General features: G+C 37.4%; 1 protein-coding gene across 2 annotated transcripts in view; it reads right to left on the bottom strand.

Moving 5' to 3' along the window:
* Positions 1 to 205: 205 nt before the first annotated feature.
* LOC128878263 (glutamate decarboxylase) overlaps positions 206 to 19,609 on the bottom strand; it is a 44,971-nt gene continuing 25,567 nt past the window's right edge. For both annotated transcript variants that reach the window (XM_054126320.1, XM_054126321.1), the window contains 6 exons: positions 19,194 to 19,445; positions 18,321 to 18,388; positions 10,896 to 10,974; positions 7,503 to 7,652; positions 6,359 to 6,553; positions 206 to 5,234 (listed from right to left, as the gene is read on the bottom strand). In XM_054126320.1, the coding sequence (XP_053982295.1) occupies positions 5,061 to 5,234; positions 6,359 to 6,553; positions 7,503 to 7,652; positions 10,896 to 10,974; positions 18,321 to 18,388; positions 19,194 to 19,445 (918 nt within the window). In that variant the 3' untranslated portion in view covers positions 206 to 5,060. The remainder of the gene's footprint in view (positions 5,235 to 6,358; positions 6,554 to 7,502; positions 7,653 to 10,895; positions 10,975 to 18,320; positions 18,389 to 19,193; positions 19,446 to 19,609) is intronic.

Here is a 19,609-nt window from a genome sequence, read left to right as displayed (position 1 = left end):
TGATAGGTGGTACTCGTCGTACAACAAGATCACGACGTGCTAGCAAACGTCGTGCTACATCGCCGCGTGTTTCATCGCAAAGTCCATATTTGTTTCGCTCTTTGTCGTCAGTAGATATACATATACATATTTATATATATATATAATTATTTTCTCACCTATGTATATATATAAATGTATTTTTCTTTTCTGTCAGTTACGTACAATGTATAAGGATACATTCGTTTCCCGACGTTCGCGAGGCTCTCTCTAAATTGTTTAATATTCTCATCGTTATGGAAGACGTGGGATTTTGTTGTTGTTTCACCTTACTCCGTCGCCAACTTAGACTAATAATTAACGATATTGAGGTCAGGGTCGTTCGCCCCGGGTCAGTTTGACGTATAATCACAAGGAAAGGAATTGACCGTTGTGAATTATGCTTGTGCCAATTTCGTCGGTGTTCCAACAGATTCTGACGACAACGACGGAAATTAGTTCTGTTCAATCATGCGGGTGCGTTGTGCAGCTACTTAGAACGAAATGTGCGTGAAGTAACGTTTCGAAAAAGGTGCAATATCGTGCTGATAACGCTAATGATAACGAGTCGCTAGCCGCTTTAAAGGTGCGAAGTTACGAAAACAAAGGCGCGTAACGACGCAGTAAATTGTGCGGCGAATAACAATAATATACAATAGCGTAAAGTGCAGTAAGATAACAATGTCGCAAGAATTGAATACGAATCATGGCGATCGAAATGCCACGCAAGACTTAGACAAATTTTCTGTACAGCGATAATAACATATAACAGTTTGAAATAGTCACTTCAGTCTTTCACTTGTCACAATGTTATGTGAAAGAACCGAAATGATTTCACTGTTTAACATAATAGTTGTTGTCAGCAGTGATGCCTGATTTTATTACGTCGATAGTAATTCATTGTTTCATTATTTTAGCAAGTTAAAGTTATATTGTAAAAAGTAATGAAATAAGGAAACCTTTTATTTGGAATAGTATCTCAATCAATGTTAATTCAAACGTGCCTAGGCTATTTCTCGTATTGAATTCCAACAACGGCGATAACAAATATCGGCGTAACGTGCTTACAAGCCTGTAGCGTGCATTACATATATATGTATATATATATATTAGGTGTACTGGAAAGTAATGTCGTTTCTTTTACATTAAATTCAAACAAATTTTTTATAAATTTCTATTTTTAATTATTAATTGTATAATCGCTCCCGTTATCAATAGCCTTTTACCATCTAGTGTGCAAATTGTCAATGCCAGATCGAAAAAAATCAATGAGCTGATGAATGATAAACAAGTATTTAAAATTTGCAAAAACGACATTATTTTCCAGTTCACCTAATACAAGCGACCGATTCGCGAGCCTGTCTCAGATGAAATGGGCACAAGAACAATATAGAAAACAATCTCGAGCAACAGCAGCCACATGGCTGCTCGTATACTCGATATGTTTACATTCACGAATGACGTTAGATCCTTACACCTGCCGTACGCGAATTACAGGTTGAAGGTCTCTACGGAAACAGGATCGTTGCGCACTCCTTTTATCCATACAAACGACATACAATCTTTCTTATAGGAATATCTCGCGTGGTATATCTTCGATTTTAGGGCAACACGTGCGATCACGAGGCAAACTCGGCCATTTTGGTTGGCAGTACCTTTCAACGCCGATAAAATTGTGGACAATTAACAACGGTTCGATAGAATGACTCTTGCAGGTATCCGGTATCGTGGTCAGACGACTGTTCCTCTGGTTTTTCTTCTTTCAAAAATACACATCTCTCACCCCCTCCCCCTTCTCTCTATCGTCTAAAGCAGGTGCTCTCTGCGCAGAATATCAGTTTCAAGTTTCGTGCGGGGTAAACGTCTATCGACGACTTGGGTAAACGTCGACGGGAAAAGGAAACGGTAAATTCGTTAGATTTAAGTACAATAAATACATCCTTCGTTAACATTTACACCTAGATATATCTTGTAATTTACTTAAGACCTAGACTCGTCATTCTCTTTGTTACTCAATGGCTAGTGAATCGAAATTTATAGAGTCGTTCGGTTCTTCAGTGTTTCTTTCTTTCTCCCTTTTTCTTTTGTCGAACAGATTGAAATTCTTTCGTCGTTTCTCTTTCACGGGCGAAAGTATCGTAATTAGTTCTAAAAAAGAAGAAAAGTGACGATCGGTTTCATTTTTGTCTGTTCGATAGAAATAAATTGACGAGTGATGTATGGCGAGCTACAGAGTGACACAGTTGTCCAAAAAGTATCCTAAGAAGACGATACGACGCAATCAGGACCAATTACAATGAGTGTACAAAAGTAATCGACGAACTAAATGATAACCGTTCGCGCGAATACTTGAAAAAGCATGTACTTTCATGGGTTTGTGTTTTGTATTTTAAAATCTCAACGCTAAATATATATATTTATATATATATATATAATATACGCTTTGTTTTTTATATATTTATACTTTTTTTTTTTAAATACATTTATACTCTTTTTTTATAGTTTTCTATATATTATTAAATAGTACTCTCCATTCGGTGAAACTCTTCAACAGTAAATAATAACATATACGTACGATTTGTATAATAATGGATGCAGGCCATTCTCTTTTATAAATCCGCAAACGATCGATAAGTAACAAATTCATTTTAGTCTCTCAACAAAGTAACGCGCGGCACCGACAATTCATTTATCGTCTAAACACGAAATTAATTAATACCATAATTATCCTATCGTAATTATCCCCCGTAGTGTACCGTTCCAAGTAAAAATATTTTGTACCTCTTCCCACTGTTAGTCGTTCGTCGCATCTTGCGCCAGCGAACACTGAACAGCGACATCGAATTTGAGAAAGTTTAAAGTTGATTTATTGTCCGTGTGAACCTTAAATAGAGCATTAATTGTATCATGATCGATCTCGATCCTATTCTTTCGTTTCCCTTTCAGCGTGCATGAACTTGTCAACGTTTCAGTCGAAACGGAGCTGTCCTTTCCCTTTTTGGAACCGACGTGATGGACCAGTCCTCGGAGATTTTCAAATAGTAATAATTAGAAGTACGCATTTTATTGCATTAATAGGTGCATTTAGATGAAAGTTTAATATGTACTTTATTTTCCAGAAACAGATTCAGAGTGGAATGTAAGAAAGAAGCTGTAAAAAGGACGCTCTCATTGTTTGCGCTATATTTTTGACACTGTGCAGCATTTCGTACAAGTAATATTTCTTTATTAATTGATTTTGAAGGAAAGAGGTATACCCGCGATGAAGACTTTACGTTAATTAGGACCGGAAATATGAAGTGAAAATAAAATAAATACTGAACTAATTGTATTCTGGTTGAATATAAAAAGTAGAATGCAGAGTTGAAGTTAGCTGTTTTATATTTATTATGTGAGCAAATATGTTGTATCAGAAATTATTCAAAAATATAATTCATTTCTCATCAAAAATATTTATTTGTATAAAGTTGCTGTTTAAGATCTATAAAATATTTTGCTCTGAAATATATATAAGAAGATATATCCTCTTTTTAACCAAGAAAGATTGATATTTGTTATATAGAAACATTTCAATTTATATCTTTAAGATGGATACGACTCTTATAAGGTAAAAGATAGATATCAATGAAAATGAAATAAAATTTGAATAATTCAAACGATTAAAACAAATACTGTGCAAAATCTGTACAGCGTCGAAAATATATAAAACTGAGAGTGTACCATCTTTTCTTTACATTCTCCTTCGAAATTTGTACGTACAAAATGATGAAGTACATCAAATTCTCATCTAAATACAACCATTAATTCTAATTGTTGCATTTTTATCTCAGTGGGCTGGAGTTGTGGAACATATCTCGATCGATAAAACTAAAATCAAACCATAACTGAATTCGATCTACCGAAGCGCAACTATTTTACAATTGCTTCATTCTACTGCATTATTTCATTCTAGTGATAACAGTACAGCACTGAGGAATGAAAACTAGTAACATTTACGGCCGGAAGCATCGCTAGAGTACTGTAACTCGACTCTTTCGTTTCTCGGTTATACTTACAAATCTAGAGAACTTACGTGCTATGAGTATCTTTCGATCATCAGCAGTTTTTTTGTTAATACGTTGAAGAAGCATTTGTCATACTACTACGAACGATGATTTGCTGACCGACTCTCTCCCTTCGCTCGATTCTGAGTATGTTTAAAAATATCGACAGTGTTTCCAGTTAAGCGAATTTTCAAGTTACCTGTCTTTTTAACCAGTGGCACACTCCAAGGTGCAAGGCGGCAAGTACAGATATTTTTTAATTATTGAAATTTTGTCATATGAAAATTATACCTCAGAAGAAGTGAGGTGTCGCGGATAGTTATGATTTGTTGTAATTCTTTTTATCTGTAATTATCTTAAAATGTACATATTTTACATGCATTTGGAACGGAAATAAATTTTACATGGAAAAGTTAAATATACTACCTTCCTATTTTTTTTCTAAAAATGTTTCACGAAAGAATGTACTGTGACGTATTTATCTTCATTAATTTTTAATTGCAACCCCTGCTAAGTTTTCGAGTGTGCCACTGTCTTCAACCGCTCGCCAAGAAAAATATTCGAAAACTCTACCCAACCAAGTATCGTTATTGACAAATTGTACTATCGATCAACGTTATTGGCCTCAGAATTTCTATTCGCAGTCGTTTAAATAAATCTAGAAATTTTGCGAGTGCTGTCCATAACACTGGGAAGAAATTATTCGAAATTCTTCGATGGAGATTAATTTAGTGCCGATCGTTGTTCAAAAATACTTGCGCGACTATTCGGAAAGAAAGAAGAGAGCTGGTGTCTGCGCCTTAAATTAGCTAACCATGATTCGCGAATTCGAGTTTTGGCCTCCGGATTTTTGTACACGTAATGAAACGCGACGGCGGTTCTCCTGATCACCGATGAATCTCTAAATATATCAGGAGGATTGACTTTCGACTCTATGTCGCGATCATCGACTGCTTCGACCGCGACTGATTGCGCAATTAATAAGAACGGACACGTTTCTTACAGATCGTGACCTAACCGATCCATTTCGGCCAACAGAAAGTCGACGTCTGCTTCCGTCACCGCGGCGCTCGAGATTATGTTCCTGAAGAAGTTAGGTCGTCGGTCGTCCGGTTGGTAACCGACCATCAGCGTCCCAGCCTGCATCATGCGACCTTTCAGGATCGGGCATATCTGTGGAGCAAATTATCGTTTCATTTATTGCGTAACACTGTATTTTCTATGGAAAATAACAGATTTGTTGCGATAAGGCATGTTGAATTATTATTTAGCAAATTCAACGAAATAGATGTTAAGTTTGTTAATTGGAGTAAAATTAGTAAAAGATCAATTGCGATTGTTTCCTGTCTCCTTTTGTTTGATTAACATATTCGCGACTGCTGACGTGAATTCACTTCACTTCAAATTCTATTCTTTTTATTTTATGCAAAATCTTTTTATTTTATACACTACATATTTACAACGTTGATATTTCAAAACATATTTTGTCATTTTTATCTTCGCCCTAACGATACAAATTTGCGATGTCCAGCTTCAGAATTTTATTATTTTTGTCAGCATTCGGTATTAGAAAGGTAAAATATCTGCCGGTCGCGAATATGTTAAAAGTATTAACGTTTACCAAAGTAGTAACAACCCTCTGCGTTATAACGCATTAAAAAACAATATATTACAATGAAATTTAGCGCAGTTGTCACATTTGCAACGCATTCACGTATTTGGAGAGAGTGGTGCAATATCTGTGGCCACTACTGTACAGATTGCTTGTCATATTCCAGAAAAACATTATAACAAGTAATAAATTCTGGACAAGCATAGTCTAGAGACGCGGTAGCGTCTCGGAGCCAAGTACGTGAAAAATTATCCGTCACCGCGTATATATGGTATACTTAATATAAATGTTCAAACAACAAGATCTGTTTCGCTGCGCGACGCATGAGAATAACGGGTCCAAGTGAATCGAGACGTACCTGATCAGACATGACCAGCTGGCCGCCGATGACCGAAAGAAAACATGTTTTGTAATTTTTATCTTTGCCCTAACGCTACAAATTTGCGATGCCCAGCTTCAGAAACGTAAAATATCTGCCGGTTGCGAATGTGTTAAAAAGTTCAGTCCTGATGTCCATCCGAAATGCATATTGTTTATTTTCCCACTTATATAATCCCACTACAGAATATTCCCACTTATATAAATATTTAACTTTCTTTTTTTCATTTGGGAATAATCCAAAAGATTTCAGAGATCTTCTTAATTCAAAATGTAACGAAAGAATGGAGTGAAATATTATTCTCACGTCTGCCAATATCTTGATCTTCTCAGGACCATGTGGCATGTTCCTAACGCGTGTTGGCAAGTACCAGAAGCAGCAGTTCACCATTTCTGGTTCGAGTATCAAGTAATACTTGTCAGGCATTTGCTTGATCCGCCTGACCATGTATTCTGTAAGTTCCATCAGTCGATCCATATGTTTCTCAAATCCCTCTGTACCCTGTAACAGAATACTGCCATAAATGCACTGGAATCATGACCAGTCGCGTGATTTTAGCCCTCGACGTGCACTCATTTCTGTTTATTAATATTAAATTGCAAATGAATAATTGTCAGCTAACGATGCTTTTCATTTTTGCCGCTAAGAAGTATCGAGGGAAGTTCGTGTTCGAAATAACTTTCAGAAAGACAAAGAATTTCTTCAAGCTTTGAAAACAACCCTCGTATGTGTTTCCCTATTTATGAGTATATCTCGATAACTAGAGTAGTTATAACAAAATGATTAGAATAAACAATTAATGTTTTTGTATGCTTTTTAAGGGTAATTTATTAAAATTTGTTTGTTCTAATGAACAAATTCCTCACTAATCTCATTTAAATTAATTTTAATTTTTCCTCTCGTTAAAAACCTTATTATTAATCATTATTAGACTGCTGATGTTTATGCAAATTAATATTTTAACAAATGCAGAGAAAGCATTGAAACGTAAATGAAAATATGTCCTATATTCTAAATGGTATAACATGTGTATTATACTTGATATTTTATATACTTTTGCATTTGTCGATCCATATCATCGATCTCTCATCGATCTCATATTTCCAGATGCCATAATTGCATAAACATCCGCAGTCTACTCATTATAAACCATTATAAATGAAGATGTGTATGTTACAGTTATCGATTAAAGCTCCAACAAATATAAACAATTTCAAAAGAATGGAAATTTTCGCAGTTATCGGACATTTCTTGTTAGTTCTATCCCTAACATTATACCCTCCACTTGTCCACGAAAACGTAACGATGACAAACAATAAAAGCAACTCGTTCAATCGGCTTCGTCTGAAATTCAATTTAAAAATCCTCTCAGAGGGTGACGTCTATGGTTCCAAAGTAAAACGTCAAGCTCCGTTATTCTCGATTCATACCATTCAACCCGGTCGTTTACCTTTGCGCGCCATTGCAGCCAGAGCTTGAAAATGTCATTGTGACGTCCGCATTGAATCACCTTATCGCCAGTGTCGTATTTCACGTCGTAGAGTTTGTCCGTCATGAACAAATACTCGGCGGACATTTGGTTGCAGCTAATCAGCAGGCCCTGCAACATAAAGCGGCGTTGCATAGCGGAAGAAGGGTGGAGAGAAGCCCGTCATCCTACCGCTCCTGTTCTTCCAATCCCGTGGCTGAACAATGCGCGTTTCGAGCCGCGTTTGGAAAAGTTTCTGATTGACAGCCGCGAAAAGGAATAAACGGACGGTACCTGGGTCGATATGGGGCTCAACTCATGCGCAGGAAGAGGGAAACTGAGGGATATTGAATTTACAAAATGGCGACTGGGTGACACTCCGCCGCCCACACGGCCGCCATTGCGTCCCTGCGGTTTCACGACTTTTCGACTCTCTCGTAAAAGTTAACCGCCAGCTTATGGCCGGCCGTGTACCATTCGTCGAGTGAATTGAGCACCGTTTAGGATTTCTCGACGGTCGAATGCTAACGTCAGGCTAAGCGGTGATCGAACGCAAGGCCAGCAGAGTAATAGTTTTGTATTCTGCATTGTAAATTGAAATGCAGTTTCTGCTTCATCCGTCATTTTAGGTAGATTTTGTATTTTGTAAATTCTTAATTACCATTACGTAATGATTACTTTGACCAAGTAATTAAATAATTGCTATTACAATTCCTCTGTCGTATGTAATAGAATTTGTAATTACTTAACTACTACCAGTAATCCAATTACTTTTTAATAACTTTTTCTAACTGCCCAGAAAGTAATTAAAAGGTAATTGTAAGTAATTTTTTAATTACTTTCGAATAATTGCATTTACATGGACAGTAATTGTTAAAAGTAATGAATACTGTCTTTCAATTACTTTTAATTAATTTTAACTACTTTTGCCACCGATTTTGGCAGTAATCAAGAATTATTTAAATAACTATTTTCTAATTGAAAAGTAATTATTCCAAATTGTAATGGATACAAAAGTAATCATTACTTTACAACTCTGCTTTAGCCTATACCGATGTGTGAGACACGTGATAAGCAATTGAAAGAGAACATGAACAGCATTAAAACTACCGAAGCCAATGTCGGTGTCCATGTAATTAGACGAAGAACAAAATAATTTATTAATAAATCTGATCCTCTATTACAATAGTTGTCCCCTAAAATTAGAGTACAATTAATGTTAACCCCTTAACACATAACAACACGTGAGATTTGTGGTACAAAATTGAAGTCGAATATGAAGAACACAAGTCAGATACGTCGTATGAACGTGCATAAGGGAATTTATACCTGATTACGACGTGTGCTATTCCACAGTGAATCGTAGGGCAAGGGGTTAATAATACATTAGCTTCGAGTGACGCACATGTACAGATTGAATCCCGATGACGTACATCCGTGTCATTGAGATTTTCATGCCTGACAATGTGCATATGATGTTTTAGGCCACTGTATTGTTAGAGGATTTACAGATAGGACTTTACAAGGTAGTCATTTGAAATAAAGGTAGGAATATACGGAAGAGGGAATGTTCAGTATGGTTCGGGCACTCGAGTTGAGTAAACATGAAGTTGAATTTGACAACGTATTATGGACTAGCGATAACCCAAAATACGAATTCACTAGAAGAAATGAAGAAAGCTATTTGTGACACATTTTATCAGTCAGTCTCTACTGGTAATAAGCTATAACATATAAATCCTCATGCTGGTGCGACATGGTAGAGGGTGTTCCTGTCGTCGCGCTGAGCCCGAAGGAAAGTTAGAGTACTATACTCGTAAGCCACCGTTTACAGAGAAAATTTAAAATACAATTAAATTCACATATAGAAGTTTATCCACAGAAAATTTATTAGAGCGTTGTTTGGAAGAAAACACGCGAAACAACAAGAGTTTCTAAGTCTTATAAGTCTTATAAGGCTCTTCGAGCTAAAACACATAAATTGTGGAATAAAAATTGCATATATTGCTGCTTATTTAACGACAGGAATTTTTAACGAAGGTTATTGTATCATAAGAGTAGTATTTTAAGCACTGGGAATAATAATCCCCATCAAAAGACATTTTTTGTTGTCCTACAACAATCAGCAATTGTATTTTGTCGAAAGAAAACGACAAGAAGCCTCAAAAGAGTTTAGAATAGAACGGAAAAATGAAATTGTTGCTTTGCAGAAGTTTTATACCTAGTTTATAGAAGAAGTATATAAAACTTTAAATGTGTCTTTCTCGAAACGATATTTTTCCAAATTGCTACTACGATAACTCAAAAATTACTGAACCAATTGATTTGCAACTTGGTGGACACGTTCAATTGACGTTTAATTCTCGTCCAGGATAGGACATTTTCGATGCATTAATAATTCGAATTTTGGCAGTCAAGAAAACAGTAATATGTTATCATGGAGATCGAAATTTTAAATTGAAAGGCTGTCATTTTGTCATTTTTTAATATTCTTAAATTATCCTAGTTCAAACGATAATCATATTCTTATAGATGAACAATTTCTTTGGTTTTTTCGTTTAAAGAACTACAATTGATTATATCATTGTTTATACCATGTATACCAATTATTTATATCATGAGCACCAATTTTGTTTAATAATTCCTCACAATCGCACTATAACTCGTGAGCGAAATATTAGTTTTACTTAAAAAAAGTTCAGCATTCTGTTTTTGCGTTAGTCAATAGACAGACAAAGTTTTAAATCAATCCGTAGCATAATTCATACAAAAAATTTCTAAGATAACCTCCATTTCGATCGCTAAACTAGCATAGTCCCCTAAAGAACCAACCCAATTACATTTTAGACACATTTCCTAAGTAATGTTCAACCCCAGCTAGCACTCACAGTCTAAAGCTAAACACTGACACATAAAACAATAATGCTGAATGTAGAGAAACTATTTCAAGATTGTTGCTCGCTGAAAATGTTTTTCTCCGAGCGTGTAAAAATAACCACGTTAAGAAGGAGGCAAGACGAGAATCTCCCCCGAAACGTTTCGCGGCAGCCGGTGCACGGAATTTTAATATTCGAAGGGGAAGTCCTGCGCGAGGCAATAACTACGCAGGCGTAGGGAGGGACAAACCCTCTGGCAAGCCGTCGTCGTACGGTCGGCAACATATGTTATCTCTTAGTTTAATTAAATTCCTGCAGTGCTGCGTTCCGACGTGTACGCTTACCCCTCGGAATGCAGCCGCTGTGTTGTGTCATCGGCCTTACGGAAGGCTGGAATTCTGCTCGGTCAAGGGATCTCACTGTTTCGCGCCAACGGGGAAATCTCGAGGGATGATATTATATCATAACACGTCGTTACGTTTAATTGTCCAATACTTACGTCTTCCTTGAAGTGGATCGTGGAGCACTGAAGTAAGGCTCCCATCAGCTTGTGCGGGTTCCAGGTTATGGAGTCGGCTCTGCGAACATTTGCGTACCACATTTACTCGTGGCTGAATAATCGTTACGTTGGGAATGGGAAAGATACAAAATTATTGTACGAGTTCATGATTCGGTGATTGGTGACATTTTTGGTACAATGAGCGGTAAATGACTTCGATTAAACTTTATTTTTGAGGTCGTCGGTGACCCTTCTTGAACTTAACATTCTTTAGGTTTTCATTAGGTGAAACGGTTTAAACTATAGGAAAGAAGTAATGCCGTTTCTAAATAAATATTGGTATATTTCCGCTCATGACAGATAGGGCGTTTTAGAGGATACTTATGTATAAATTATTGATTATAGCACAAATAAATTTACTCGGCCCTGCAAACATTTGCGTACCACATTCACTCGTGGCTGAATAATCGTTACGTTGGGAATGGGAAAGATACAGAATTATTGTACGAGTTCACGATTCGGTGATTGGTGATATTTTTGGTACAATGAGCGGTAAATGACTTCGGTTGAACTCTACTTTTGAGGTCGTCTGTGACCCTTCTTGAACTTAACATTCTTTAGGTTTTCATTAAGTGAAACGGTTTAAACTATAGGAAAGAAGTAATGCCGTTTCAAAATAAATATTGGTATATTTCTGCTATATATAAATTATTGATTATAGCACAAACAAATTAAAATGTAACATGGACGTGTGACGTGTGACGTGTCCGATTGAACAGATTTCTCTGTCACCGATCTTATCAGGGACCTGTCGAAAAGCGCTACGTCAAGATGGCTGAGAAAGGAGAGCGAGCTCAGCTGGTCGTCAAACGTTTATCCACTCCCACGGGGACCAATAGGGGATAAAATATGAGTTATTTTCCCTTCGTGCCGCGGGGGGTCCATCAATTCGAGAGAAGAGCTATTAATACAGCCACGGGATTGGGTTTAACCCCCTGCTCCTAAGAGATACACCCTTGTGGTAAAAACTACTAACCCTTCTTAATCCTTACTGGCGCGAGACGTGAGAAGCTGTGTACTACTTGACGCCAATTTGCGATGCATACCGAACATTCAACAAGTGTTGCATACCCCGCTATCAAGCAAAGTGCATCTACAGGAAAACTGTCTTTAAACCATAATTCTTCTCTTTACCGGGTGTAGCCAATTTTCGCAAATATTGCTGGATGTTTTCATCGCTACAATACTTTGTTATGTAGACGATACGTACGTCTTTTAAAAATGTCTCCGATTTACTGTTTAAGGTATGAAATATTAATACAAGGGTCATTCAAATATAAATCGGTTTTTTTTTTACACAGCTTCATTGAGGATAGATAAAAATACAAATGAGGGGCTTTATTTTTCTACGTAGGTTCCTTTAACAGAAATACGTTTTCTTCATTAGATAGGAAGCTTTCTAATCTCATAATTAAAAATTGAATTTAGCTACCCCAGTAGTCAGTTGCGCACATACAGTTAATCCTACAGTGCGCAATTTTTCAAATCGGAGCAAACACGAATAACTTTACCGTAAAAATTTTGATGGCTGTCAAAAATTGTCAGATTTGGCGCAAAAATAATTATCTTCATTGGTACTGTGACCTTTTTATAACGTAGATGTCTTATTTCTGTTCAGGATCAGCGTTTACCAGTTTTAAGGAAATGTATATTTATTGTCCAACACACATTAAAAATCAAACGCAGCTCATTTTCTCCCTTGAAAAAGTGGATTTTTCAATCGAATAAATGTGACAAATTAATTTTCATACGCTGGTTTTATTCGCTATCTATTGTTCAAATCAAATGTTCTCCATTTATGAATAGAAGTAATAAATTATCAAAACACAAATGTGTTTGCCGAAGACAGATATTCTTCGCGGCACTGTTGGAACATGTGCGTTTATGGTCACGATACAATTGCGTGTGGTTATGCCTATAATATTGTTGTTTCTCCGTTTCGTGTTTCCTAGCCGCAGACTAACTCGAGTGGGATCACAATACAACGCACAGGCGAACAAGCGTTGCAGCCGCACGTCCACTTCATGACAAACGTTATCGATACTTGGCAAGTGACACATATATCGCGACACTGTCCCTCCTGTCCGTTGACTGCGCTGCGGATGATGCGAGGGTACTCGAGGCGACCAGGAAAAGAGATTCATGTCGGCGACAGGCGTTTGCCATTAGTCACTACTCTGCATTTGCTTCAGCGCCCAAGTTTGTTGTGTTGTACTCTGTTGGCGAGCACTTCCGAGTGCTTACAGCGTTGGAAGAGTTTCGCGTACTCGATAAGCTCTACAGCTCTGCAGCTGTTACTTCGTTTCACACGATAAAGTTTCTGTGATTTGATCATGTACGAGATGCCTTACTTAAATTTGACCTACTTTCTAAAGTGTATCAAGAAATGGAAGGAGTAAAGTATTATAGACGTTTGAAAAAATCGATTATCATTTCGTTGATTTTCAAAAATTCTGTGATATTTTGTGAACCATTGGAGACCTCACTCGCAACTGAATTTAAAAAATCCACACCGCTACGGGCGTTTCCCTCTAAGAAATTTGGAACTTAGGAATTTGGATGACGAACTTTAACCTTAATTTTTTCAAAATATAGTTTTTTCAAATGTATGCATTATTGCGAAGTAAGGAATGAACCCATTGACTTTAAATTTGGAATGTAGCTACTTTACACATGTATTTGAGTTATAAATCTCTGAAATGGGACAAAATGTTGATATGCTGCTCACATCATTAATTTTTTTGTTAAAAGAAACACGATATGTTAGAACAGTGAGTTTAACAGTGAATACTAAGTCAAGTGCAATCTAACCTGTTTCAGATGATTGATTTAGTTACAACCTTACGTGTCACAGTTTATACAATGTTTCGAGCAAAAGCTTGCCACGCCCTGATTACGCAAAAATGTTAAAAATATTTGCACACAATTTATAAAAAAGATGGTTCCCTGCTATTGATTAAATTGCAACATTCCATTTAATATCGACCGAACTTTTATGGCTTCTGAAGTATGCTAACTCTTTTTCGAAGAGGTTGAGTACTCTAGCTTCTTAAGGGACTACTATACACGCTCGCAAGAAAAATGAATTTTCTTTTTAAGAATTTGTATTTCACATAACAAACAATTGTAAAATGTCCATGTTTTTTTACATAATAGTGATTATGTTAAAGTAATTATTATTAACAAATAGATGTTAATGTTTGTTTGATTTTTGCTTCCGTATGATCTAATGTCAAGTTATCGTGTCAACTGTGGAAAAAATGGACAAATTTCACCCCGCCATATCAACAAAACAGGAATTAAAAATAAACAAAACAAATTATATATATTAGTTCAACATGTCTATTATTAGAAAAAACATCGACTTTCCGAAATTATTTGTTATGTGAAATATAAATTAAAAACAAATCTTCTTTTCTCGCGAGCTTACGATAATAGCCCCTTAAACTGGCCAAGCTGATTTTCTACAATATTCTCCAAATCACTTACGTAATTTACTTCATTTTCACAGTATGATGGTATTTTAAGTAATTATCAAATTTGAAACTCGTAAAACCTTTCAAATTAAATGAGAATTAATATTCAAATAGCGTAGTAAGCCTGGTACTTGAATTAACAAATGTTTTATCTGGAAATGTTTCCATTCATTTAACTCTTAACATGGAGGTCAAAGTGATCAAGTGAGCTAGATGATTAGATGTGTAGGATGCTCTATAAGGTAAATCGATTAACCAGAAAATTACCATTCCATCGTGGTTTCAAAGAAATTGAACGAAAGTACGGCCAGGCCTGTACTGATTTTCTATTAGGTGAAAAAGCTGGCGTTAAGAGTATGCATAATGTCTGTGTGCACAAAGCTCGAGTGATTAATGCGATTCGCAGCTGGGGTTGGCGCGTGCAACAACCCTCCGTTCACTCTTAAATTCGTCCTAGGTGCCAACCCCAAAAGCCGCGCAATATATATTACGGGGGTTGCTAATTATCCTCACCCCCGTCAGAAAAACGTGCCTACGTAGGTGAAAAAAAAGAGATTTGTTGTAAACATGTTGTTCAATCCACGTTTATATTTTCACATAGCCTATCTCAGCATGATAATCTCTCTCTTTAAATTCAATAGAAAATCTAAAGATATCGTTTAGAGCGTTTTAAGAAGGAGTATTAAAACGTCATCGCTAGAGTAAAATTCTTGATAAATCAGAAACAGATTTTCTAAAGACTTTATTGCATAACAAAACATACTTCAAATAATTCACGTCAGAACTACCAAGCTGGTCAATTTGATGTATAATCCTTAGAAGTTCTTTTTAAAATTATTAGATTATTGACAATGTTTATGCTGAAATTTATGGCGAACATCATTAGAATAGGGAGCTAGGTACCTATTGATCGATCGATTTACTCCTCTATTCTGTATTTTCAAGGACATCGTATTAAGTTGTCCCAAAGGTTTCTACCATTTCATTAGTAAGTCATACGTACATAATATTTTATGTCTAACGTTACATTGTTGAAATGCATACGATTACTTTTGCTCCATTACTGTTACAACATCTAAGAAATTAGGTTGTCTATTTATATAAACGCCATACAAAATAACCGAGTGCAAGTCACGGAAGAAACTTTTGGGATAACCTAATAGTATGCACAAGATGCATGAATTGAGCGTCATTTTCCCCTCAAATTTAAGTGACCCGAAGAGTTAACTTTTCGAATGGCTTTCCATGACAAGATTACTCGTAGAATATCAAGAAAGATCGATCCAACAAAGCGAGAACACCTGAATATTCTCGTGTCTGCAACGAAGAAAGAATAGAAACGTTCACTTCCGGCTGCGGAGTTCGCTCGTTCCGGGGGGACCTTTTATGCGTAATCATTTCTGACTTTGTCGCGACGACGAAATCACGGATCCTTCTCTCTCTGCTGTCTGCGCGTTGTTCGAAGGGGGGCTGCAGGGGGGACGGTTGACTGGGAAACAGCAGAGAAGACAGACAACGAAAGAACGAGGGAAGCAGTTCCCTTTGTACGAGTTTAATCCAGCATTGTCGAGGCACGGTCTTTTATTTCAGGCACGCGGAAGGCACGGTACGATGCGGCGGCGCGTCGATACATAAGAGGAGAGTTCTGTTCTGCAAATGCGCTCCAGGGAACTGATCCAGCTGTTGCTCGTCCTTCGGACTTTTCGTTTGCCATTTTAATCAAGACCTTCAGGAAGGAAGTTCTACGCGTACAGTCCCTGACAGCAGGAAACTGTGACGATGCGGTAACAAATGTCCGTGAAAAACGGAGATGGGTATGATTGTTGCTATCATTGCGCTGAGCAATAATTAGGGAAAACAGGGTAAATTCCATCGGTGAAAAAAGATAGTAGGAGTCAAAATTGAGTTACTTTTACTGACAGTTAGTTAACTTTTTCGAATAGTTTGATACAAAAGTATCAATTTCACGGATGTATCCACAGTAACAAAGCACGTCTTAATCCTGCCTCTAGTTTCAATTCATCGGCGATGCTGGACAAACGAAGGTCATTTAGTCTTTTATTCGGACCCGTCGCTCTCAAGCGCGATTATTAATATTCCGCGCCACGGAGAGTTCGAATAAAGTCAGAGGAGCGGAGTAGACATCGACTTTTTTCAAGTGAAATTCTTTCCACCGAAGGCCTCGTGCCACTCTTTTTCGGGTCAGGGACTGTCTGCCGCTGAATGGATGGAGCAGATGCGCCCGGATGCAAATCGTGGATTAATCTCGCCAACCCCCATCTGAGCTCCGATCGGGGCTACCCCTGACCCCCATTGCAAGCTCGAGGGGTCGAGCATCGCGGGTGTGTATGCGAAAGTTCGCATGTGCCGGGGACAGGAGTCACTCCTTTCGCTTGGAGCCCCTCGATTCGACGGATTACGACACCATGAACAGCCTGCAGGTACCATCTTTCCGCGTACAGCGGAATTCATTCGTCCACCTCTGGTTTCATTAGTCACAACGACAGTTTAACGTCGAGTGTTACAGGCGTGGGTGTTTGAGTCGACCGACAGGTTCGAATTCTATATTTCGTACAACTCTCGTCTTTACATCATTTTATTTACTTATTATTTAGATAAGAATAAATTAGTTCGTTATACTATTAGAGAATTTTGTGCACAAAATGTGCATACGATGTAATTCTTTGGGTTCTCAAAATTATGACTCTGGGCCATCATCATTCATATTGGAAAAATTATTATAATTTCAGTTTCAACATTGAAAATATCTACAGCTGTCACTTCCAAACGCATTAATTAATGGTAAAATGCAGTTATTATTCATGTTTGTAGCATATATTGTCAAATAAGTATAACCAGATTGTTCAAATATTGGTCAAATATTTTGTGGTATTATAGTACTGGATATTTTACCTTAGGTATTGATGTAGTTCACTTTTTGCGATAGAAGACCAAATGTCGGGAAAAAGATGATGAAAAGTATGGGTTGAGTAAAAAAGGACCCAGAACACTACAAATTTTAAAGCAGTATAAAAGTATCGCATTCGGTTACTTCGGATGATCCTGTCCAAGATCACCCGATAAAAATTCTTAATTTAATGTTCGTCGTCTCCTACCAATCTTACGCGTCTTTCTATGGACACCTCCAAAAAATCGTTTGTCCTTTAGTGACACTTTACGTGAGAGACATGCACAGATTCAAGACTTGGAGCCATTCTCATGCAAAATCATTTTTCGAAGCTCCGAGTCACCTTCCCTGTGTCAGCAACCTCGAAAAGGCTATATCGATTTTGCCCTTTATAAGCACCGCGTTACGGCTCCTGCAGCGTGTTTGTGTGCGCCTTTTTCTGAGTGACTCCATCAAACTAAGCCTCAATAAACTATATAAAGCGCGAGGATTAAGCCACCCCTGCGGAGGACACATGTGGAGGTATAGTCTAGTCGATCGAAAGGAGTCGCATCGACGTTGAAAACAGAGATGGACCACATTTTTATTTATATACATTTCTCGAATAACGATTAATGTATAAATAACTTTTAATCCGTTAATCGTTAAATAAAAATTTGGATTATAGAACAAAATGTTACTTTAGGTTGAAGGTACCTTAAGGTACCTTAGGTACACATTTCCTTTTTTAATTGCACACGTCGTTAAATTGACGCGAACCAAAAACTACAAATGATCGAAACGTTTGAATAAAAATGCTCGAAAAATGGTTGTATCATAATTATTTCGTCTCGAATTGGCATATAATACCTTGCTATTATCGTATCTGTTTCCAAAACCAAATTTTGAACATTTCCAGTGAAAGTTCAAATAGTTCGATGGTGGAATTGCATCGTCCTTTCATCAAATGTTTAATCAAAATCCTTTGCATGTTTTACTCACCGTTCGACGCCCGTCAGTCTGGGATGTCTGTATTTCCTCGACAGAAGCAGTCCACCACCCCAAGCCGCCTGAAAACCAGAGACACGTGTAAGATTAACCCATTGCATTCCAACTTTTCTGCACATAAATCAACCAGCGAATCTAACTGATTTGTACAATATACTACACGTGTTGACTTCTTCAGGAGCAAATTATTAAAGTCTCCCAGAAAATATTAGGTCTACCGGAAAGTTCTGTCCGTTTTTAGAATAAAACAAAATAATAGATTTCTCATACCTTGAATAAATTTTATTGAATAATACAATTTTAATCATTATTTAGGACATCTTGCCAGCGTGATTGCAATTTGTATATCACTTTTAACGAATATGAGCGGTAGACCTAATATTTTGTACTTGAATTCCTGGTTATTTTTAAACTGTCTACACTCAGGTAACGGTGTGATATAATTTTGTAACAGCAGTGGTGTACAATTTGTGTCTTGAAAGTTTACTTGGAAAGCAGAGAGTAGAAAAAGAGGCTCGCGTTAAAGACTTTCTAAGCGTTGACTTGCAAATCCCAGACCTTCCGAATTTCCCCTCAATTTGTCCTGCGAAGCTGTTCTCCTGGCCAAGTGCGTGGCGGTTCTCACATCTATTATTAACGCTAAGGCTCTTACGCGTTTGGCATTTATCGTTCGCACGGCGGACTGATTTGAATAAGCTGTCTGGCTAAGTGGAAATCTCTGTTGTCCCTACCTAACTTCGAAACACCTTCACTCTCGTCCCCGTACACTCAATCGTTCGCTGGCTGTACGCACGTGTTACGTGTTTGTACAAACAGCCACGTCTTTTGAAGGATCATCGTGTCCTTTGGTACTATTGATGCACTTACGTCGATGTGCAGCCAGAGCTTATGTCTCTGGCAGATGTCGGCGATCTCTGAGATAGGATCGAAGGCTCCGATGACAGTGGTGCCAGCGGTCGCGTTCACGAAGAAGGGAATGTGTCCTTTTGCTTTGCGCTCCATAATCAGTTCCTCCAGTTTCGAAGGAATCATGCGACCTCGGTCGTCGGAGGGAACCATCACGCAGTTGTCCGTACCCAGTCCACAGACAGCCGCGCACGATTTCACGGAGTAGTGACACTGTCGAGAAATGGAACCAGCGACTTAACTCTAACTGCAGTTGTCGCACTCATATTTTGGAAAAAGGTGTGGTTTTTTTCTTTCGATATCAATACAAGTATCAGGTTGATTGGAAAGTTTGTTTCAAATTTTTAAAATAAGTTAAGGCCCCAATATTTTACACA

Source organism: Hylaeus volcanicus, chromosome 6 (genome assembly GCF_026283585.1).
Source record: "Hylaeus volcanicus isolate JK05 chromosome 6, UHH_iyHylVolc1.0_haploid, whole genome shotgun sequence".
Taxonomy (NCBI): Eukaryota; Metazoa; Arthropoda; class Insecta; order Hymenoptera; family Colletidae; genus Hylaeus; species Hylaeus volcanicus.
The sequence above is the reverse complement of the archived record's forward strand: the minus strand, read 5'-3'. Positions and strand labels throughout refer to the sequence as shown.